Source organism: Chinchilla lanigera, unplaced genomic scaffold (assembly GCF_000276665.1).
Source record: "Chinchilla lanigera isolate Chin_1 unplaced genomic scaffold, ChiLan1.0 scaffold00041, whole genome shotgun sequence".
Classification (NCBI taxonomy): domain Eukaryota; kingdom Metazoa; phylum Chordata; class Mammalia; order Rodentia; family Chinchillidae; genus Chinchilla; species Chinchilla lanigera.
The window spans coordinates 16859725-16883777 of NW_004955442.1; the positions used below are offsets into that span (position 1 = coordinate 16859725).

The 24053-nt window shown below is 47.5% G+C and overlaps 1 protein-coding gene across 2 annotated transcripts in view; it reads left to right on the forward strand.

The window, feature by feature from the left end:
- The window catches only part of Axin1 (axin 1), a 52574-nt gene that overhangs the window by 13997 nt on the left and 14524 nt on the right, over positions 1 to 24053 (forward strand). For both annotated transcript variants that reach the window (XM_005391658.1, XM_013517744.1), the window contains exons 3-4: positions 16826 to 16966; positions 20846 to 20942. In XM_005391658.1, the coding sequence (XP_005391715.1) occupies positions 16826 to 16966; positions 20846 to 20942 (238 nt within the window). The remainder of the gene's footprint in view (positions 1 to 16825; positions 16967 to 20845; positions 20943 to 24053) is intronic.

Genomic DNA, 24053 nt, shown 5'->3' on the forward strand with positions numbered 1-24053 from the left:
TTACAGGCATGTGCCACTACGCCCAGCTGAGTTGTTCTTTTTGAGAGACAGGATTTCCCTAGACAGTTCAGGGTAATCTTGAACTCACTTTGTAGCCTGGGCTGGCCTCAAACTCTCACTGATCTTCCTGCCTCAGCCTCCTGGAGTGCTGGGGTTACAGGCCTGTGCCGCCACACCTGGCTGTTTGTGTGTGTATTTTTGGGGGGCAGGGGTAGTACCTGGAATCGAACTCAGGACCTCATGCTTGTCAGGCAGGTGCTGTGCTGCTGAGCTATATCTCAGGCCCCTAGTTTTTAAGTTAATAATTGCTGCATCTTTTTCATTTGACTGACATAAATTTTCCTATATACTCTTATCAGTTCGATAAAGTACTTGTAGGGCCAGGGATGTAGCTCAGTGGCACAGTGCCTGCCTGGCAAGCACAAGGTCCTGAGTTCGATACCCAGCACCAGAAAACCAAAAAAAGCCCAAAAATCTATCAAGTACTTGTGAGTATATTTCTCTCTCTAAATTGTAAAACCTGTCAGGTAAAGTATTTTCCCCTGGGAGACAGGTCTCCTAAAGCCTTACGCATTCCAGTGGTTACTTTTCAGGTGCTCCATGGTACTGGGTGCTGTGTTACTGGGCTGCTGTGGTGGTGGGTGCTGTGTTACTGGGGTACTGTGGTGTTGCTGTCACAGGCTTAAGTCAGATGTGCTTGAGGGGAACCTGGCTGGGGCTAGACTTGGTTTGGTGACATTTCCCTCAAGCTTGAGGTGTTGCATCTCCACCGTTGAGTGTGCTGGGCAGGTGTGACTCATTCTGCTCATGACCTGTGGCTGTGGCTTCTTCCCTGTCTTGGGATCTCAGGATGTTTTTGGATGTATTCTTTGTTAGCAGTTTTGTTTCATAATGCTATATTTTGCTCTGGGGTTTTTATTTGTTTGTTTGTTTTTTGAGATAGAGTCTCACTGTGTAGCCCAGGCTGGCCTTGAACTCACTCGATCCCCCTGCCTCAGCTTTCTGAGCGCTGAGATTTCAGGTTGTTTTAATGCTTTTTCTTTTATAATGTCTTCTTTTTTTTTTTTTTTTTGCTTTTTGAGACAGGATCTTGCATTGTAATTCAGGCTGGCTTTGGACTCACTTTGTAACCCAGGCTGACCTGAAACTCACAGTGATCCTCCTGCCTCAGCCTCCTGAGTGCTGAGATTACAGGTGTGCGCCACCATGCCTGGCTTGAAGTGATACTTTAAAATTTAAATTCTTCTCATATTTTCCCTTTGTTTTAGTTGTGTTTTCAGATCTATCATATTGTTTTCTTGTTCCCACCCACTCTGCTTTTTTTTTTGGTCTTTTTGAGACAGCGTCTCACTATGTAGTTCAGGCAGGCCTTGAACTCACTTTGTAGCCCAGGCTGGCCTTGAACTCGAAGCGATCTTCCTGTCTCAGCCTCCCAAGTGCTGGTATTATAGGAGTGCACCACCACACTCGGCTCTTGTCCTTATTTTTGAATATATACTCTAAAATAGTTTTTTCATTTGTAGACTAATATTTTAAAGTCTTCCTGGACATATTAATTATGATTTTATCAATTGATGTTTTGTGTTGCTTTTTGCATAGTGCAGTGTTTGTTTCCAGAGTTTCTTTCCTAAGGATCTGTTTTGTTTTCTGCCTTCCTGGTGTGAGGTTTTACCAGTGATGGTCCTTGACTGTCCCCTCTTACTTAAGCATGAAGATACCATGTGAAGGCTTTGTCCAGAAGAGATTTTTTTCATTTGTGATTGTAGGGATGTAACCGAGGGCCTTGTACGGATAGACAAGGACTCTTACCACCGAGCTGCCCTTTTAAGGTGTCCTTAGCCCTTTTAAAATTTGATTTTGAGATGGAGTCTCCTAAGTTGGCCTGGTAGCCTCAAACTTGGGATCCTTCTGCTTTAGCCTCCGTAGTAGCTGGGATTATAGGTAGGCACTGCCATGCTTGACTGAAAGGGCTTTTTTGTTTGGCTTACTTGGAGCATTCAGGCTGCCATTTCACTTGGGCATCTTGGATGTCAGTACTACAGTTTGTCTTTTGGTATGATTTTCTTTCTTTTTCTTTTTTTGATTTAGAGTCTTTTTTTGATTTAGGGTCTCACCATGTAGTGCTGGCTGGCCTCAAACTCACGGTGACCCTTCTGCCTCAGCCTCTCAAGTGCTGGGATTACAGGTGTGTGCCACCATGCCCAGCTGGGATGATTTTCTTTCCCTTGAAGAGGATGCTTATGTCTCATTCTGTGGCACTTGTCATTGGAACTCTGGGATGTAGTGGGTCAATATATAGATGTAGACCTCATCTCTGTTCTTATCCTGATTCCTACCCTGCCTCCTCTCTGCCTGCTTTCCCTAAACTAGGAGCTTTGTGTATACTTTTCTCAGAGGGTTGTCTATCTCCTGTGCCCTGAGGGTGGAGTTGTAAGACCTGGAGGGGCATGGACAAGGACAGGCCCTGGTATCTGTCCCAACTGCAGTGCTGCCTAGACAGTGCCTGTTTCCAGCAGCACAGAATTGAGTGGAGGAAAAGGACATGTGGAGCACAGCATGCTGGAGAGGAGCAATGTGATTCTGCACTGGAAGTAGCTGGAAGTAGCTGCGTAGCTGAGGGTTCTTTTTCATGGAGGTTCACTTTAGAATGCCTTCAATGAATACAAAATTCTGTTTTCTAACTGGGCCTTGTTGAGAACCTCTGTTCATCTTAGAGAGGAAAGCTAGTCTCTTTCCTGACAGTGGGTTGTGATATAAGCACAGTGTTTTGGGGAATGAAGGAAGATGGGAAAATGGATGTGGGCCCTAGGAAAGCTAAGTTTGCACATACAGGAAAAGGTTGTACTGTGCTCCTGCACAGCTGCTGGTTGAAGAGTTATTTGCACATTCGCCTGTGCATTGAATGTGTTGTGTACCGAGTCCTCTCAGGCACTAAAGACTCATCCTCGATCAGAGAGGACAGAAGCCCTTGTGGTTGTGCAGCTGATGCAAAGATACAAGGTGGAAAGATAGTGAATGCAGTGTCTGGTGAGTACTGTGGAAAGGTACAGGTAGGGAAGGCAAGTCAGGGAGAGCCAGGGGAGGCTGCAGGTTTACTAAGACTGATCTTGGAGGATCTCATGGCATTTAAGCAAAAACCAGAAGGTGAGTGAGTGAACCATGGAAGGAAGGTACAGCAAGGAGGGTGATTCCATGCAGAGGGAAAAGTGCAAAAGCAAGAGAGTTAACAGGAATGGAGCAGAGGGCTCAAAGGGAATGTAGTGGCCAAACTTGGAGTAGTGTGCTCTTTCTGAGGGTGTCTCAAGTCATCAGTTAGGTGATGGCATTTAAAGCTATGAGCCCTGATAGTTCCAAGCAATGAATACAGACAACAAAAGAAAAAATTGCCTGTGGTTCACTGCTGGATTTGGGAGATGGGAAGGGCCAGCAAGGATGCTGAGATCTGCTGGGGAGGCAGGAGGGACCCTGCAGGTATCATCTCAGGGTAGAAGGTATGGGGAGAAAGTGTCTCAACAAAGATGGAGTAAGTGTTGCACACTGCTAACAATTAAGGACAGGGCCGCTGATGAACCTTCAAGCTCAGCAGTGTGGGGATCATCAGCACCCTTAACTCATTGGTGACTATGACTTTTGGTGGTTGTAGGTGGTAGAAGCACATTTGAAATGATCTTCAAATTTAGCTTTAAGTAACTCAGCCCTGTGGGGGATATAGCTCAGCGGTGCAGCACCTGCCTGGCAAGTATGAGGTCCTCAGTTTGATTCCAGGTATCAAAAATAAAAATCAATCAATCAATCAGTCAGTCAGCATTTTGAATAGGGACTGTGTCTGTTTTAGTTTGTATCCCATGGCTTAAGATAGTGTCTTGCAAATCTGCTCTTGTTAAATTATACTGAGTTGAACTGACTGTAGCTGTTTGGAAATACTGTAAGGCTTGCAAGATTTGATGCCCTTGTGTATTCAGTTTATATTCTTCTCTAGGAGCTCATCATTTATGAAGAAAACAGTCTCACTATATAGTTCAGCCTGGACTTGAAATCACTATGTATCCCAGGCTGCTGAACTCATGGTGATCCTCTTGCCTCAGCCTCCCAAGTGCTGGGATTACAGGTGTATGCCACTATGTCCAGGTCTCATTGGTGTTTTGTTTGGGGCCCTTCATGAGCTGACAGACTTGCCCCATGATTCTTGGAAATTCCATTCACTTTGGAATGTGAAATTTTGTGGTGCTGTGTATAGTTGTGTTGAAATAGTTCAGGAATAGAACATTTCTGTGCTGAAGAAAAAGACTGTAGATAAAAGCAGTCAAGGCCCGGCATAGTGGCACACACCTTTAATCCCAGTACTTTGGGAGGCTGAGGCAGGAAGATCAGCATGAGTTCGAGGCCAGCCTGGACAACATAGTAAGTTTAAGGTGAGCCTGACCTACATAATAAGACCCTGTTTCAAAAAAGAAAAGAAAGAAAAAGAAAAAAATAAGTTACTAGTTTGAGTGGCATGTAAATGTGTAGGAACTGAGGAGAAAAAGTGTGATGCCTGGGATGGCCCTCCCCTGCCCACTGCTTCTGCAGTGGCTGTTTGTAGCACCTGCCACTCCTGTACTTCTCTGCTGCACTAATGCTTTGGCTCTCCCAATCTGTTCTTCTGACATTAGGACCTGCATTTGGTGAAGCAGTTGTATCAGTTTACCTATGGTGGCCTATAGCTTATATGACCCCATCTTCCTGCTGAACAATGTGCAGGACACTGGGCCAGGAATGGCATGGTTACTACTCTGTGTTTTGAAGATTTTCTGCATTGTATCTTGGACTCTTACCCAAGCACTGGGTGCTGTTCACAAAAATGCTCAAAAGTCTTATAATGCAATGACCAGTGTTATTTCCACCGTGCAAATGAGGAAGTGGTGACTTGTCCAAGGACTGTAGCTACTAAGTCATGGTGACTGGAAGTTTGGCCAGGGTCAGAGACAAGGGTGAATGGCCCCAGGGTGCCACTCCCCACACCCAGTATGAGGACTGTACCTGCAGACTATACGTGCAGTCTTCAAAGCACACAGCTTGTTCCACTGTTTGATTTTGATCATGAAGAGCCTTTGATATGTTGTGCAATTCAGAATGGGTGGATGTTACTACCACAGATATCACAGGAATAAACACCTGCAGGGGAGTGAAGCTATGTGACTGATCTAGGCACAGGTGACTCCTGTGCCTATGGTAGGAGCAGCTCCTACCATTGCTGCTCTGTGACTCATTTTCTTGGCCTTTTGCATCCTCTTATCCCATGGAGGGTATGACCAGAATGCCAATCTGCCTGTTCCATGCCCCATCAGAATGGCTGTGAGCAACCCCACAGTGTGGCAGGCAGGCTGTGCAGCCTGTGATGTCGCCTGTGCCTGCCCTGAGGGGTCTGAGTGTCCTTATGGTGAGTGTGGGGTAGGGGTACTGGTGCCTGTGGTCCATCTCTGGGTATGGGTCAGATTCTTTTTTTGTTTGTTTGTTTGAGGCAGGATCTCCCTGTGCAGTTCTTTAGGCTGGCCCTGAGCTCATTTTGTAGTCCAGGCTGGTCTTGAACTCGCATCGATCCTCCTGCCTCAGCCCCGAGTCCTAGGATTACAGGCATGTGCCACCACACCCAGCTGGGCCAAGTTCTTGATTTTTCAAAGAGGAAGTAAGATAGGGATTTTTGTAGCTGATATTGGCCTGATTGATTTCTTGATGGTACTGGGGGATTGAACCCAACCAGGGCTTCCAGGCTTGGCTTGGCTTGGCTTGGCTTGGTTGGTTTGGCTTGGCTCTTCCCTCCCCTCCCCTCCCCTCCCCTCCCTGACAAATCTTGCTGAGTTGCTAAATTCCCCAGGCTGGTCTCACATTTGTGGTCGTCCTGCATCACCCTCCCAGAGTGCTGCGATTATAGGAGTGTGCCACCAAGGATGGCTTTGTTGGCCTGATTTTGATCATGTTTGTTTTTTTTTTTGTACTGGGAATCGAATTCAGGATGTTCCATTTGCCAGGCAGATGCTGTGCCGCTGAGCTGTATCCCCAGACCTTATCATGTTTTTGAGCATATATATTTTGAACTTAGTTGCAGAAATAACTTACTGATTATATAAGTAACAGTAATTGTACATGAATGTCAGTCCAGGGTGCTAAAAAAACAGAAGCAGATTTGTTTTCTTGTTTTGGTTTTTTTGAGACGGGATCTTGCCTATATAGTTCAGGCTGACCTTGAACTAAGTAGCCCAGCTGCCTCTGAAGTTTCTGTGATCCTCTTGAGTACTGGGATTGCAGGTGTGCACCACCAGTTTTACCCCACCCAACAGATCATATCTGTGGGTGTATTTTGCATTCAAATGCTAATTTGGAATGAGGAAACATTTTCCCTAACCCTTCTGGCACCTTTGTCTTCAGGAGAAACTTACTAGTAGTGTGCGAAGGCCCCTGCCACTGGAAGGAGGGTTTTCTTGTTTGGAAACTGGTCTCTCCTTGTCTCAGATCTGGGATTGGCAGCCCACAGATCGAATGCATGTAACTCAGGCATGTATCTTTGGCTTTAGGTGACACCTTCTAGCTCACTTATGGGCCCCTTAAAGGTGGTGGAAAAGAACTCTAGTCTGGGAGCCCTTGGCCTGGATTTGTCCAGTATCTAGATCTACAGTCCTGTTGTGGTGAAGTGAGAGGGCAGTGAGGTATACTGGTCTTTGCTTGGCTATTGGTGTCAGGGTAGACTGCCAGCTGTGAAGGACTGTGACTACACACTGGGTGTAAACTACTACTGTAGGATGTGAAGTCCCCAGATGGCCACCACCTGTGAACTTTGTATGGAATATCAGCCATATCCTACACTCAGCCAAAGGGGCTGCTGAGCATATACAGTACCAGGGAGTCAAGCCAGTCCTGAGTCAGCTGCAAGGAGCCACAAAAGAGGTCCAGCTTTCTGCATGACTTCGTGTTTTGGTGTTTTTTGTTTTTTGTTTTTTGTTTGTCTTTTGTCTTTTCTTCTGGTACCAGGAATTGAACTCAAAGACCTTGCGCTTGCCAGGCAGGCGCTTTGCCGCTGAGCTAAATCCCCAGCCCTGCCGCATGACTTCATGTTTATAGAGTTCTAGAACACGTGAGCTAATTGCTAGTGAAGACAGCAAGACAGTAACAGGGCTGGAGAAGACTGGACAGGTGGACCCCAGGGCCCAAGGTAACATGAGGTGAAGGACGTGCCATGTCTTCGTCATGACTGTGGTCTCCTGGAAGTAGAAACACTTCAGGACTATTGGCACTGCACTGTTTTCCATGGGTGACTGAGAGTCAGTACCATCATGCTGTACTGTCCATGTCATTCTTTGTTCATCATTTGGGCTCAGTAACTCTGGTTTTAGCAGCATTTTTATTGACTTCATCCATCTGGGGAGCTGGGCTGCAGGACCTGAGGTGTAGTGATATCTGCTTACCCAAAGGCTAGGCTAGAGCACAGCTGTGTCCTTACATAGGCAGAGTCTCCTATAGTAAGTCCTAGCGAGGACTAAGGTCTACAGGAGCTCTGTGGTGCTGGATTGGGAAGGGGCTGTGCTTAGTGTCCTGTGGCACATACCTCTTGTGTGATGGCTATGCTGTCCAGTGGTAAGGCGCAGACTGGCACTGCCATAGGACTGTCCGAGAGTCAGGAGCTTGTTCAGAATGTCCCTTCCCTGTGTTGGTATAGTAGTGTGTCATCAAAGTAGCTGTCAAGAGTTGAGTGTGTAGTGGTGCATGCCTGTAATTCTAGCACCATGGGAAGCTGAGGCAAGAGGATCACAAAATCAAACCCAGGCAACCTAGTAACTTAGTGAAATCATGCCGCAAAATAAAAATTTTAAAAAGGAGTGAGGATGTAGCTCAGTGCAGAGGCCCTGGATTCAATCACCAGAACCAGGAGAAAGAAAAAAAAAGCTGTCAGGTCAGTGCTTTGAGTTATGAGCTCATGTAATTCATGACATTGTGATCATGTCTGGAGGCACCTTACCACATCAGATTGCTGTTTGGTCAGTCTTGTTGTTGAGCTTATCCCTGTTGAGCCTGGCAGGGGACCATTGGCAAGTCAGTCTGGAAGGTGCTCCTCAGGACCCTGGTCTTGTGTTCCAGCAGCCTTCCTGGTGACCATCAGCTGAGTACTTCCCTGAGCAGCTTCCCAGCCCTCTGCCACATGTGCCTTCCGCCATCACCCTCCTTGACAGGAGGGCCCAGCAAGGTCAGACAGAAATGTTGACGAACAGAAGGTAGCTCCCACCCTGTGCCCCTAGAACCCCGAGGCACATGTTCTTGCACTTGATGCTGACTCATAACATGATCAATGAGCTTCCCTGATGTGTGGCGGAAAATCTACACACAAGGGAAGCTGCTTGTGAATGCAGGTGGTCCTGGGCAGGTGCTGTGTGCCTCCCCGTTGGCTGGGTCTGTGTCCTGAAGCTTGTCATTCCACCCTACGTGGTCTCCTGTGTCCCCAGTGGAGATGCAATCAGGCACCCACTCTCTTGTGCAGGAGACACTTAACACCCTGAGCCACCCCCTCAATTTTTCCTCCAGGAAGCGAGTAGTGGTAGCATCTTCTGCTGGGTGATCATTCCTGCGCTCTGGTCCCAGAGTCCCCTCCCTAGACACCTTTACTTGGAGGTAGGAGCATGGCTGAGGTTGGTCTCTCTAAGATCAGGTATGGGTCTGGGCTCAGCAGGAGCTGATCCGACAGATGAGGTGATCTCAGGGAAGGGGCCAAAGATGGCACAGCGTGCAGGTGGTTAGCTTGGCCAGTGCCCCAGCCCACCTGCCCTCTTTTGTGACGAGACCCTTACATGCTGCTGCCTCAATGCTGGCTCTGGGTCCTGCTAACCAAGGTGTCCTGTCCTTACTGCTGAGTCCACAGAGCTGAAGGGTATCTCATGGAGCCAGCAATTCTCTGTGCAGAATTCATCCAGTCTAAGAACAAAATGTCTAGGGACGCAGTCTGTAGGGCAGTCTTCCCTCCAGCCCTGACTGTCACTCACACAGGCAGTGTGTCCCACCTGCCTCATACAGGAATTGCCTCTGAACACCAGGGCGAGGAGCAGGGGCTAGCACCCACATGCCCTGAGACTGAGCACACACGCCAACTGCTGGCTCCTGCACACTTTGTCAGGGTCAGTCTGACAGGTTGTGCCTGCTACAGAGCTCAGGCCCAATTGGCAGAGAGTTGGAGGGATCTTTGCTTCTTAGGGGAGTCATCCCTGCCATACCAAAACTGCAAAGCCAGAACAGCCCCCAATTGAGGTCCCCATGCTCCAGCAGCAGGCTTATTGCTTCAAGGTGCCTCTTTGAGGATGCACCAAACCTCTTCAGACGTTCCCTATGCCTCTTGCCTCCAAGCTGGGCCTCTCGAGAAGTGCCAAGTGTTCTGCCTTCAGTGCACACTGCTTTGAGTGCACTGAGTGCCCTGCTGCTGGGTCTGTGTTGCCTTCTATGGCAGCCTAGAATGTGTTTTTTGTTTGCTCTTTATGTCGTTAATGCTGGCCTTGAACTCACTGGGTGGTGTTCCTGCCTTAGCCTCCTGAGTGCTGGGATTGTAGACATGCGCCATCACGCCTGGCGAAGAATTTGGAATTACCCTGTCATCATCTCCTCCCAGGCCCTTCATCCTGTACCCATGGGCAAGCTTTCGGGCTGAGTTTTACTGTTAGTTCTGGCCCCTTTCAGAGTATTTAAGAGAAAAGGGCCGTTTCCATCTCAAAATGGCTGTGATGCCGGGTGTGGTGGCTCACACCTGTAATCTCTGCACTTGGGAGGCTGAGGCAGGAGAATCGCTGTCAGTTCTATGCCAGCCTGAGGTACAAAGTGAGTTCAAGACCAGCCTGAACTGCATAGGGAAACCTTGTTTCAAAATCCCCAAAAAAGAAAAAAAAAAAAAAAAAAAAAAAAAAGGCTGTGAGCATTTCCAGTCAGGAGTGACATACTGAGCTTGCTATGTAGCTTAGTGGTAGAGTATTTACCTAGCATGTGCAAGGGGCCCTGGGATCAATCCCAGATCCCCACCTGTCCCCCTCTAAAGTGATACACTGACCTGTGCTGCTTGAATGGAACTGTCAGTATATTTTTTGGGCTGTGCAGAGGTCTTTGACTGCTCTTCTGCCGTGAGGAGGAAGGCAAGGACAGCAGTGGGCTGGCCACGTTCCAGGCCTAAGTTGCCTGGAACCCTCCCCCTGCTCTCTAAGGACAGGGACCTGGTGTAACAGGAGGGAGATACCAGGGTGGGCAGTCAGACCCAGAAAACCTGCTCTCTTGTGACTCCTAATGCCCAGCTTTCTCTCTGGCCTCCTCAACCCACCCATTTGGGTAGTACTACCCCTCCCAATATGCCGACAATCGGTTTGTTTGGTCTTTTGCCCTAATATAGTTTGTCTATATTTATATATTCTTGAGGGTATTTACTAATATTCTCTTTAGACATTTAATGAGAAAGATCTGAAGTCTCAAATTTACAGGTTGGTTTGTTTCTGTTTGTTTTGAGGGACTGGGGCAGGATCCCAGCCTTGCATGTGCTACCCAAGTACTCCGCCGCTGCTGTGCGCCTGCAGCCCCAGGGTGTGTCTGTTAAGGAATGTGGTGGAGGGTTTGTGACCTGTTGATAATTTTATTTTAAAAGCAGGGTCTCTGTATGTAGTTCAGGCTGGTCTGGAACTCACTGTGTACCTCAGGGTGGCCTCAAACTTTCCATGATCCTCCTGCCTCACTCAGCCTCCCAAGTGCTGGGATTACGAGCATGTACCACCATGCCCAGAACTAAATTTTTTTATTTTTTATTTTTTTGTTTTTTTTCCGGTACTGGGAATCAAACTCACGACCTTGCGCTTGCCAGGCAGGTACTGTACCGCTGAGCTAAATACCCAGCCCCAAATTTTGTTTTTTGTTTGTTTGTTTTGGTTTAGAACTAAATTTTTAAAATGATACCATGATAGTGCAACTGTGTAACTTTTTGTAATTTTTCAGTTTAAACTTTATTCATCTCTTTTGCATTCTGGGTGTTGTCTTACCATTTAGCAGTTGCTTTATGGCATTTGTCCCTTTGCAGTGGTTTAGTTTAAAATTATTGGATGAGGTCTGTGCATCAGCCTTGCAATCTGCTGACAGCAAGTGAATGAATTTACCCAATATTTTTAGGGGAAGTGTTTATTTTCATTGACAGGTGGTAGAAAGGCATGGGGGAACCCTGAGGGTACTTACATCCGCAGTGGCATCCAGCCGGGAGGAAGCAAGGTGCACTTCGACCAGGCAGAGCTGGTTTCACATGTGGAGGTGACTCAAAAGCACCATGGAATGGGTAGTGTGTGTTCCAGGGTGACCAGATAGGGCCAGAGCGACTCTCACCATGGCCCAGGTGCCAGGTGATTCCTGTGCCTGAGACTGTGCCTGTGTGTGCCCAGTGAGAGCGCCCAGAACAGGATGCTACCCTGTCTTGAGATTCAACAAAGGTAGCCCTGCTGCTGCTGCCCATGTGAGCCCATGGACATTTTCCAGGTATCCTGAGGACAGGGTCACCACTCTGTGCCTCTCATGTCACATCCAGTGCTGAGGTCACATAGGCTTTCAGAGGGGACAGCTTGTTTCCCTTGGGTGAGTGGACTCTGAGCTATGGTGTTGTCTTTGGATCTGTGGCCTGAGGTGCTGTCTGCCTCAGTGGTGGCCAAGCCCATGCCATGTCTGGCAGAGTTAGGGCGTAAGTTGGGTGGCTGTGTAGTTGAGATTCTCCTGAGTATAGGGGATGGATGGGTCAGCCCAGGACCCTGGTCCCTTCGTGGTGGTGGACTTGCTGAGCAAGCAGCAGGCACTGAGCAGCCCCGGGCAGCATGTGATCCGTGCTGGCCTTTATGCAATGGCAACCCCCACACTCAGCCCAGCTGCAGTGTTTTGGAGTTAGGAAGGGAGCACAGTGCTGAGCCCTTCAAAGTGGGGATGGGCCAGCACTGGGCAGGAGGTGGGCTCTGAAAAGCCCACTGACCACAGAGGCTATCCACTGTGAGGTATTTGTGTGAAGTATGAGTCTTAGGCTGAGGTCTCCTTTATTTTCACCCGGGAAATGTCCTGTTGTCCCAGCATCAGTTGTTTAAAAGGTCGTCTTTTCTATGTTGAATTGCTCTTGCACTTTTGCTGAAGATGGGCATTTGTGTGGACTCTACTGGGTTTTTCTTTTTCTTTTTTTTTTTTTTTTTTGTACGGGAATCAAACTCATGACCTCACACTCGCCAGGCAGATGCTGTGCCATGAGCTATATCTGGTCCTCTCCTGGGTTTTTATTTTGAAAACCTTGAAGAGGTTGCAGAGAAGTTGGAAAAGGACTTGAATAAGGTACATTTGTTGACTGCATCTCTGTGAGAGCACACACACGCGGATGGGCGGATGTGTGGCGGCACCATGCTGAACATGCATGCTCTCATAGAGGCTAGCTGCCAGCTGTCTTGGGAGCATCCTATAGTTTCTGGACATCCTCCCTTCCATGACAGTGGCTAGCACGCTACCCCTACACTAGGTTGTGCATCTGTCCTCAGAGGCTAAAGGTGTTGGGTACCTTGGTGGCCACTTTCCCTAGAGCAAGCACTGCTGCCCAGGCTTTGTAGATGGTAAAGGGGTAGCTGGTAGCCCCCTGATGCTTCTCTCTTGTCTGAGTTTTCCTTCTGTCTGTCTCTCCTCTTTTGACCTTGTAGCTCATGTACCAAGTGGGATTCACTTGACTTTGGATTGTGTGGAAAACTGAAAGCCTGTACTTCCTGCTGGTTGCTTTATGGGTGGACTCCCCTGCATGTGAAGGGCACGTGTGGCCTGGACTGTGCTTTGGTGAGGGAGGCAGGGTCGGGCCTAGGGTCGGCTGGCTGGGGGTATGGACAGCCTGGAGCCCCAAGGTCATGGGGCTCCATGTGCCATGTGCACTTTAATGGGGGCTTACCCCCTTTTTATAATGTATTTTATTAAGTAAATTCTCCCTACTAAGGTCTTTCCTTTATTTAAATATTTAAATTCCCCGTGCATTGTGCAGGTCTATTCTTTATTTTCCATGTTCAAAGTCTGATGGGGCGGCCAGGTGTGGTGGCGCACGCATGTAATCCCAGTACTTGGGAGGCCGAGACAGGAGGATGGATCCTTGCAAGTTCCAGGCCAGCCTGGGCTACAAAGTGAGCTTAAGGCCAGCCTGAACTGCATAGCGAGACCCTGTCTCAAAAAGAAAAAAACAAAGTCTGATGGGGCTTTCTCACTTGGATTTTTTTTTTTTTTTTTTTTTTTTTGTATGTGTGTTGACTAAAAGAGAGTTTATGGAAAGTTACAAAAGTTTCTTTTTGTTACTGCAGATTAAACTGAGTGTCTCATAAATACTAGGCAAGTATTCTACCACTGAGCTACATCTCTAGCCCTTTTAAATTTAATTTTATTATTATTTTTTGTCTTTTTGAGACAGGGTCTTGCTGTACAGTTCAGGCTGGCCTTGAGCTCACTTTGTAGCCCAGGCTGGTTTCAAACTCCCAACAATTCTCCAGCCTCAGCCTCCCAAGTGCTGGGACCACAGACATGCACCACCATGCTTTTTATTTGTACTTTCTAAAATTTTTTGTTTGTATTTTTAAAATTTTAAATATTTTTATTTTTATTTTTTTCAGTACAGGGAATTGAACCCAGCCCTTCACGCTGACCTGCATTCCCAGACATCTTTTATTTTTTATTTTGAGACAGGGCTCACTAGTTGTTAAATCGCCCAGGCTGGGCTTGAACTGCAATCCTCCTGCCTTAGCCACTCAGAGTGGAATTATGGGTATGTGCCACTGTGCCCAGCTTTCAGGCCTTTTTCATATGCAGTTCTGGCTGGCCTTGAGCTCACTTTGTAGCCCAGGTTGGTCTTGAACTTGCGATGATCCTCCTGCCTCAGCCTCCCGAGTGCTGGGATTACAGGCGTGTGCCACCATGCCTGGCTTTTCAATGTTTGTTTTAAGACAAAATTTTGCTAAATTATCCAGATTGGCCTCAAACCTGTGATCTTCCTCCTTTAGGCTCCTGAGTAGTGAGGATTATAGGAATGTACCACTACTCTCAACTAAAATTTAATATTTTTGTTTGTTTTTGTCTTTTTGAGACAGGGTTTTACTATGTAGTGCAGGCTGGCCTTGAACTCAATTTGTAGCTCAGCCTGGCCTTGAACTCACAGGGATCCTCCTGCCTCAGCCTCCCGAGTGCTGGGATTACAGGTGTGTGCCACCATGCCTGGCTTCTAAATTCTAATATTTTTAATAGTAACAGCCAAACTTAAATATAGTTTAGCACTTAACCTGAGATCTGTGGTTATAATTTTAAGTACAGAAGAAATAACATTGTCATTTGAAACTGTTTCATGATGGTTAAAAGAAAATGTATGGTTGCAGGGTGGCCTCATTCTGTCACATCTGGTTTCCAGAGAAACCAGTCAGTCAGTCAGTGACTGGCAGCCTCTTGGCTGGTGATGCGCTCCCCAGGCCTGAGGCTACTGTGTCCTTCCTATCTTTCCCAGACACATTGGTGGCTAATGCAAGTGACCTCAAGCTACAGCAGGTGGGTCAGAGAGACTTGCCAGGTGGTGCTAGCTTGGACTTACGCTTGCTGAGCATATTTCCCACTGTGGTGACAGGGGAGCTGTGTGCCTACCTCAGGAGCTGGGTTACAAGGTGGCCTCAGTGTCCCACTGCTGCAATCTTCCACTGTTCTTCCACTGATGGAACAGGAATGTTGTGATCTTACGGAGATCCCATTCTGGTGTCTGCAGTTTCAGATGTTGGCCCTGCAGGGTGTAAGAGGCCCCAGCCTAGACCATGCTCTTAAGGACACATATCAGTGCCTCTCTTCCAGCCCACTCCCTGGCCCAGCTCACAGCCCGGCCCAGCTCACAGCCCACATGTCCTAGGTGACAAGGGCTCACAATGTGAAGATACCTGGTGCCTGTCTTATTGTAGAGCCTTTTTGAGTTGGTGGAATGGGGCCTTTCCAGAAAGTTCTGTGTATTAGGAACATGGGTATCCACAAGGGGCCCATTGCACCAGCTCCTACTGAACAGCTTGTTGTTTCTATTTCACCAACTTGTAGAGGTACAACAAATATTGTTATTCAGGGCCATATTTAGAAAGAGAGCTGGTCTGAACAGGAGGCAGCTAGAGCGTCAGTCCAGGCAGCAGAACAGGTAGAGTCTGCAGGTAGATTCATGTGTGTGAGGGAGGCCAAGATGTGACTTAAAGTGACCTTGAGACCAGGTGCAGAAGCTCACACCTGTAATCTCACCTACTGGGGGGGCCTAGATAGGAAAATCACAAGTTTCAAGTCATCCTGCACAACTTAGTGAGACTGTATCTCAAAATAAAATTAAAAAGGGCGGAGGATGTAGCTCAGTGGTAGAGTGCTTACCTAGCATGCATGAGGCCCTGGGTTCTATCCCCAATACCACACATGCAAAAAAAATTGCATTTAGAGTTATTGATTATAGCTAGATGTGGTGGCACACACCTGTAATCCTAGCACTCAGGAGGCTGAGGCAGGAGGGTCTCTGAAAGTTTGAGGCCAGTCTGTACTACATGGTGAGACTTTGTCTCAAAAGAATTTTTTTAAAAAAAAGTTTCGCACGTAAAGAAAAGCTAGAAGAATCTATTTGTAACTTAGAATAAGGAAAGCCTATTCATATACAATACAAAAAAGCTATAAAAGGAAATCTGATTTCATAGACATGAAAACTTATGTGAACAAAATCAACATAAAGTTAGAATGACAGTGATAGAGGGCTTCCATCTCCAGTACTGCAAAAAAAGAAAGGAAGGAAGGAAGGATGGATGTATAGGGAGAAGGATGTATTTATAGGGATGTATGTTAGGGAGAAGTTACTTTTTATGTATATAGCCAGAGATTAATAGTAAGAATATTTTAAGCTTTCTGTAAATGTTAGGAAACTTAGCTGAGTGTGGTGGCACACACCTGTAATCCCATCACTTGGGGAGGCTGAGGCAGGAGGATCACAAAGAGTCTGAGGCCAGCCTGGGCTACATAGTGAGCTCAAGGCAAGCTGAATTATATAGTAAAACCTTGTCTCAAAAAAACGACGACGAAAGGAAATTCATAAGCTACCCACAAGATAAGGGACAAATATAGTATAAAGGGCTAGGGTCATAGCTTGTTGGTAGAGCACTCCCTGGGTGTGATACCTAATTCTATAACAAAGTCTTACCTTTTGGCCAGTTGTGTGGGAACAAGCAGAAGGGAATGCCCCTAGGGAGCGAGTAACACTGCTGCTCTTGGCTGGGGAGCCATGTGGCAGATCTCACATGTGTGCCCAAGGGCAAGAGTGGCCATGTCTCATGTAGCACAGGTGCTAGAGGCCGAGGGCCTGGCCAGATTCCTGGCATCCCTGACTGGAACCACCACCACTGCTCTGAGATGCCTGAGCATTAGCCAAGGCACCAGGGTTACTTGGTAGCCAGTACTGAGGATGATGGATCATCTCTAAGCATGTTCTTTCAGCAAAAGACAGAACCGTTTCCAGTTAAATGCATAAAAACCAAACTCAAATGATAATCTGTATGTATGTGTGTGTGTATATAAATATATATATATAAACATCTTCCTGAAGCAGAAAGATACGGAAAGATGCCACCCTAATGGGAAGGATGGGGTTATAAGGGACTTGAAAGAGAAATAGAGGAGACAAGCCCTTTCTGCTTTTTCTGAAGTCCTTGCATTTTAAATTTCTGCATTAAGGTAATCCATATTGTTCCAAAAATATGGATTAAAACCAAAGGATGTTGCCAGGTTGACACTCACATGCCTTCCTTGTTCACAGGTGTGGACCCTGGCGGGAGCCAGCCAACCCTTACTATATCAGTTCCGGTTACGCCCTGGCCCCAGCCACCAGCGCCAATGACAGCGAGCAGCAGAGCCTGTCCAGTGATGCCGACACCCTGTCCCTCACAGACAGCAGCGTGTAAGTCGCACCCTTGCTGTGGAGCACAGCGGCTTAGAGGTGGGCCATGTGCCTCTGCATTCTTTGCAGACCCACTGGCTTTGTCTTCTGCTTTATCTGGTTTCCCCACACCTTGATTTTAGCGCATCTAAAGCACAGAAGAGCTGCACTGTGGGCAGTGTTCTTAAAAACTGAGCTGAAGGCTGGGGGAATAATTCAGTGGAAGGTCTGGGGTCAGCCCCAAGCACCAAAATTAAACCCACACTACAACTGATGTTTGCACTGACTGGTACTCTCTGATGCCCAGGCTTCCCGATGCCCTTGAAAGATGGCGAATTGGAGATAAAATTGAGGCAAACCCAGAGCTACCCAGTGCTTTGGGTTCCAGGTTTACTTAATTTTTCATAGTCTAGAGTTTCAGTTTAAAGGTAGGCACAGGTTAGCAACTACAGGGACCAGGTGCCTCACCAGGTGTCAGGAGAGAGCTACAGTCCCTGAAAGGCTGCATGGCTGCACAATCACTTCTCTTGTCAAGCCGGTTCTCTACTTGCTCTTAAAAGATGTGAAATTTTGTTGTGTCCAGTTAACAGTCCCTGGGAGCTCAGGCGGAGGTCGGTGCAACTTTTCCAATGGCTCAGAGAGGGCCAGGGTGAATGACCTGGCAACCACGCCAAGGAGTCCCTATGTTTGTGACCACAAAGGACTCTCAACCGGGGCTCCTGGCCATGCTTGATGTTGACAGCAGGTCTTGGGGACGTCTTCCATGCCTCACTGTCTCTTCATGTGAAAAGCTGAAGAAGAAAGAAAAGGGCTCGTCCTCTTTGGCAGATCCTAACCATTGTTATGTGAATATGCATTTCTAAAGGCTGGGCCCACTTTATGTATCATTTTTATGATTCACTGTTCTCATCTGTGCACTTTTAAACATTCTTGTAAGGCCAGGCATGGTGGCGCACACCTGGGAGGCTGAGGTAGGAGGATTGGGAGGCTGAGGTAGGAGGATTGGGAGCACTTGGGAGGCTGAGGTAGGAGGATTGCTGCAAGTTTGAGACCAGCCTGATCTACAAAGCGAGCTCAAGGCCAGCCTAAACTGGCTGACCTTGTCTCAAAAAAAAACCCCAAAAAAACCTCCAAAAGATGTTCTTCTAAAACCTGAGTTGCAAGGCCAGGCATGGTGGCATACTCCTACAATCCTACCTCTAGGTGGACTGAAGCAGGATTGCCGAGTTCAAGGCCAGTTTGAGAACCTATCTCAGAAACAAAAATAAAAACAAAAGTCGATGTCAGAGTTGCATATGTGCAGAGCTGTTTTGGACTCAATGTAGCCAGCCCACCTGGGCAAATCTTGGCCAAAAATGTTTTGTTTCCCACTGCTCTTAACTGTATGGTTGAGGCTGTTTTGTTTGCAGTCACTGGAGGTCTTACGTGCACGTATAGAGCAGTTACAGATTCTGCAACTGTGAGCATCTCCCACACCTGGCTTTTCTTATCCTAGTGTGGCAAAATAACCTCCAGTTCATACTCACTTGGGCAGCATGTGTAGTGTACTAACCTCCAATTCAAAAATTAACCTCCAGTGCAATTTTCTCAAGAAAAATAAAAATAGAAGAAAAATCTCTTCTCCACAAAAAGGACATGTTTTCCAAAGGGAGGACTTAAAATAAATATACCTCCATTTTTTTCCTTTGATACTCTATTCAGTATAGTTTGTACTGAGTGATTTAAGAATCCAGAACCCAAAATTGCTACACATCTCTGAATATACACTAGAGGAGAAAATGAAATGGCACATTTTATCACTTCTGTTGGGGTCAGACTCAACTGCTCAGCCAGGTGCTCCCTAATATGTCAGCCTGGAACATAGACGTGGAAGATGCGCCAGAGGTGCGTGGGATTTTAAAGTGCTCAGTATAGAAGAAACAAATAAGGCGCTGACTTTAGGACGCCTACACAGACCCTGACAGCATTTGAAAGACATTTTAAACTTTCGTTGCTCACAGCCCATCCTCGGGATGTTCTATCGCTGATCCTTGACCACGTGTTGGCTGCACTGCTGCCCGCAGCTCCAGTGGTGCTCTGACCTTGAAGGCGCCTGAATACAGTGGGAAGAGAGGCCTCACAGCCTCCACCACTTTACTGTGACCTAAATGCACTGTTCCTCTCAGGTGGAGCTCTGAGATTTGTGCATCCTCCCTGCCACTGAGGCTCCTGTCCTGACCTGGGCACATCCAGCCTGTGTGTACAGCAGAGGGGCCAGAAGATTCTAACTGGACATCAGTGTTAGAAAGCCCTCGAAGTCCTCCCCTGGATCAGAATGGTGGTTGTGTTTCATCCTGCTGCCAAACGAGAACAGAGGGCCTGGGGCATAGCTCAGTGGCACAAGTGCCTGCCTGGCAAGCGCAAGTTCGTGAGTTCAATTCCCAGTCCAAAAAAAAAAAAAAAAAAATGAGAACAGAGGTGTTATCAGTAGTTAACCCCCCTGTGTCTTCACTGTGTCCTCAGTGCCCCCATGGGCATATGGAAACAGGCCTTCTCAGCTCTGTCCTCTGGAAGACAGACGCTGAGCCAGATGGTGGAAAAGCTCACGTCACCCAGCATGGAGGTGACAGCCTCACCTCTGTCCTTCATGTTACCAGAGACAGTCAGTGAGGGAAACAGCACTTGTACCTTAGGTATCCTGTCGCCCTGAGCTCTGGGGTGTCTTCACATTGTGCTGGGTCTTCTGTCCTGTGCCTTCCAGAATTGCTCTTATAACAGCAATTATAAGAGAGGGGAGAGAGGGGCTGGGGAGATAGCTCAGTGGCACAAGTGCATGCCTGCCAACCACAAGGTCCTGAGTTCGATCCCTGGTACCACCAAAAAAAAAAAAAAAAAAGTGTGGAAAACAAAAAAAACAGTGGGAGAGGCTGGGCGGTTTTCAGGATGTTAAATTTGATGTCTGTCTTGAATAAATAAAAGCATTACATTTAGTGATCATAATCCTGGGGTATGGGACTATCTAAGGACTGTATGATTTGACTTACGTGTTTCCCTTCTGATGGTTCATAACTAAATTCTGACATGTAAGACAACCAACTTAACATTCCTCACAGGTCACACTGCCCTGCCAGTTTACCTGGAGGAAAACAGAGTCGAAGAACTTCAGAAACCTTTCAACTTCCAGTGAGATCTCTCCAGCCCCTCTTCTGTCTCTGCTACCCCCTTTTTATACCCCTCATATATTTTCAGTCTGTTTAGAAGCCTCTCTAATGCAGATACCTTGTGCTCAGCCTAGGCAGTACAGCAAGTCAGCAAACATTTCCAGGAAAGGCTGGCAGAAAATACTGTAGGCTTCCCAGGCAAATTCAGTCTCTGCCACCTATACTACTCTACCCTCTAAAAATGTAAAAATCATTCTTAGCTATCAGACCTTCAAAAAAACAGTCCTCAAAAGCCAGGTTCAGCATATGTCTGTAATCCTAGCAGTTGGAAAGTAAGGCAGGAAGAATGTGAGGTTTAGGGCAGCCTAGTCTACACAGCAAGTTAAGACCAGCCTGGAATACATGGTAAGACCCCATCTCAAAAAACAAACAGAAAACCCAAAGCAAACAAAAAACAGGCCTCAGATTGTAGTTTGCTGAGCCCAAATATGTAAAGCAAGCGCAGCTGAACTTTGTGGAAGTGCTAAGAAATAAAAAGCGGGAAGAATGTACCATGGTTGGGCTCCTGGGCTTCACTATCATGTGTGACTGTGAGTGCACATATGTATGTGTGTGCTGTCCTGTGTATGCATGCTTGTGTGGCTGCTGCACTGTGGATGTTGTCACCACCCCCTGCCAGCTGACAGTCAAGCTGGGAGCCCTACTGGGGCTCTGCCTTGTGTTCTTTAAGAGCTAACTGGTATCCCCTTCTTCTGCACAGGGATGGAGTCCCCCCGTACAGGACCCGTAAGCAGCACCGTAGGGAGATGCAGGAGAGTGTCCAGGTCAACGGGCGGGTGCCTCTACCTCACATTCCCGTAAGTACTGCTATTTCGTGTCTGCCTGCTCTCCCCACAGAGTTGGCCACAGTGGCACTGACAAGTGGGAGAGGAACTTCCTGGGTTCCTAGGAACTCAGCTTGTCCCTAGGCCTAGTATACAAGCTGAGTGGTGCTAGTGTGTCAGAGTGGTAAGCAGCAGGGCACAGTGGCCCACAGGAGTCACCAGGACCCCCATGATAGCAAGAAGTGCCCTCACTTAGTGGCCTTTTCTCACTGCTATGAGGTAAGTTGCACCCTGTTAAGACAAGAGCAGCTCTGAGCTGCCTCATGACCCAGCCCAGCCGAGGTTCCATTATGGCCACCTAACCCTGGAATCTGTCAGAAAGTGAGTGTGGCCCTGCTCAAGGAGAAATTTGAAAAATTAGCCTTTCTGTGGCTGAGAGGTAGGTGCTATCACACAAACATCTTGACTTTGAAGCTGCCTCTGCTCTGCCTGTCAGAGGAAATGATCATGACTTCTCCTGATCCTGGGGATTTTGTTGGCCATAGATCAGAGCTACATCAGGCCCTGTTTGCAGAGTTCCTCTGTTGATGAATGGTGAACTTTCCGTATCTGACATGTTGATTTTGGTTCTGTTTGTTTGTTTGTTTTGCTGTTTTGAGAGAGGGTTTCTCTGTACAGTTCAGGCTGGCCTTGACCTCACTTTGTAGCCCAGGCTGACCATGAACTCATTCCTGCCTCAGCCTCCCAAGTGCTGGGATTACAGGCATGCACCACCACACCTGGCTGTGCCTTCCACTTCTGCTCCCTGACAGTGAGTGAACCACTACTTGTTCACCATTTGTTCTGAGAATGCCAGTGCCCAGGGCTTCACATCTGCTCAGTGTTTCATGAAAGGGCTCCTTTAGCTTCTTGTCAGAACCTTTAATTTCCAAATCAGGAAAGTGATGTTTATGGTTGAAAAGAGAGGATACTTCTGAGAAAGGAGGACTCCCAGCCAACCCTTTGCACAGACTTGGGTCAACTGCCCTGCCAGTTTACCTGGAGGAAAACAGAGTCGAAGAACTTCAGAAACCTTTCAACTTCCAGTGAGATCTCTCCAGCCCCTCTTCTGTCTCTGCTACCAGAGACAGACTAGACCTTAGTGTTATCTTTGTCAGAGTGGGTAATATTAGAGGCTGTTTGCATGTACAGACATGTGCACATCATCTGCACGTGTGTGTCAGTGTATACATGCATAAGTGTCCACACACATCTGCATGTGTGTCTAGTACATACATGTGTCTACATGTGTATATCCATGCACTGCAGATTATCTAGGGTCACTGCCGCTCACATGTCTGGAGCCACTTAGGCCAGTAGAGTAATGGGTCCCTTCATGATTCCATGTGCAGGGACATGTGTCTTCTCAGCCTAGAGGTTCTTGGTGTAGGGAAGATTATAGGCGTCCCCGCAATCTTAGAGGACCACATCAGGGAGGACCCTCTTGAGTTAGCAGTGGGGCCTGGTCAGGAAGGGACTACTATAGCTCCTCTGCGAGCATGGTGGGAAAGGCAGTACGTAAACGAGCAGATCATGAGGTCACAGGTGAGGTGAGTTGTTCAGGTACGGTATGTGGCCTTTGGTCTCCAGATGCCGCAGGATCCTTCCGGCATGTCAGGAGAGGCTGACAAAGCAGGATCCCTGCACTGTGCTGACTGAAATGGTGGGGAGCGTGGGGCTGTGATGGCTTCTGGGTCAGGGGTAGGGCTGGGCAGTGAGTGACAGCAGGTGCAGGGTGATGGGAGTCAGGCAGGCAGCACACTCTCAGAAGATCCAGGAAAGACATTCTTTGAAAGTAAGCTTTTTAATTTAATAGAGCTAAACGAGTATTTGAAAAAACTTAGAGCAAATTGGTGAATAGGCTACAGACCTGAAAAGACTTCAGAATGTAGCACGGAAAGAGCCGGCAGTCAGAGGGGCTGTTGTGAGCATGTTTTGGAATCGAAGAAGGCACAGAGTCTTAGGTTCTGGAAGAGCACACAAATTGGGAAGATGAAGCCAAGGGAGGCAGTGGGTGAAGAAGACAGCAGACTCTGTGGTGTCTGGCATTCTGTGTCGGATTCAGTACTCCTCTTGCTTAGACCCTTTGTCATGATGGCAGAAATTGCTGCTTTTTAAAATTTGGGGGTTTTTGTTTGTTTGTTTGTTTGTTTTGAGACAAGGTCTCACTGTGCAGTTCTGGCTGGCCTTGAATTTATTATGTACCTCAAGCTGTCCTCAAACTTTCAGTGCTCCTCCTGCCTCAGCCTCCTGAGTGCTGGCATTACAGATGTGTGTCACCACATCTGGCTAGAAAATGCTGCATTTTTTCAAGGCAGTGGTGTGAGGTTCTGTGGAACAGGAGGACACGCAGCTCCTTTGAGACTGGTGTGGATACCTCTGTTTCTGGGACCTGCTAGTCAGGGCATGGTTGGTGACACATGAGGCAAGTCCCCTGGCTGTGCCCAGTTTAGCAACCTTGAGTTGGAAACAGAGTGCGGCTGGTTACTACCCAGAAGCCTCTGCATATCCCTTTTACTACTAGAGTACATTGAGCAGGTGGCAGAGGCGGTGAGGCTGAGAAGCTGGTTTTCTCGGGTGCACATTGTGCACTGGGCTCTCCATGTGTCTCAGGTCTTTGTTTAGAAAGTGCCTTGTTCTCAGCCCCAGTGCATTGCATTTCCTCTGGGCCTGTACTTGCTTTTCTTGTCTCACCCCACACCATTTTGTAATTAGGTACAGTTTTCACTCTAATTTTATAGATGAAATGCCACTGTGTGTGCACTCAGGGCTGCCAGAGTCTATTGGTGGAGAGGCAAGGGGAGTAAAACTCACCCCCATCTTCCCACTTGGCCTCACTCCACCATCATGAAGTGTGGATTATGCGTAGCCAACAGCCATCTGCCTCCTGTCCTCAGGTCACCTCCCTTGTCCACCAGCATCCCTTCTCTGCTCCCAAGTCAGGAGAGAGCTGTTGTCCCTCACAGCATAGACCTTAGTGGCTTAGATTTTAAAATACGTTTTGTCACAAAGGATATTCCTGAAACAGCTGGTAAACTTGGGGCAAGATCTGCTGTGTGTTAACAGCATTGTGACAGGGCCAGTCCTCTCTTGTCCATAGTTCTG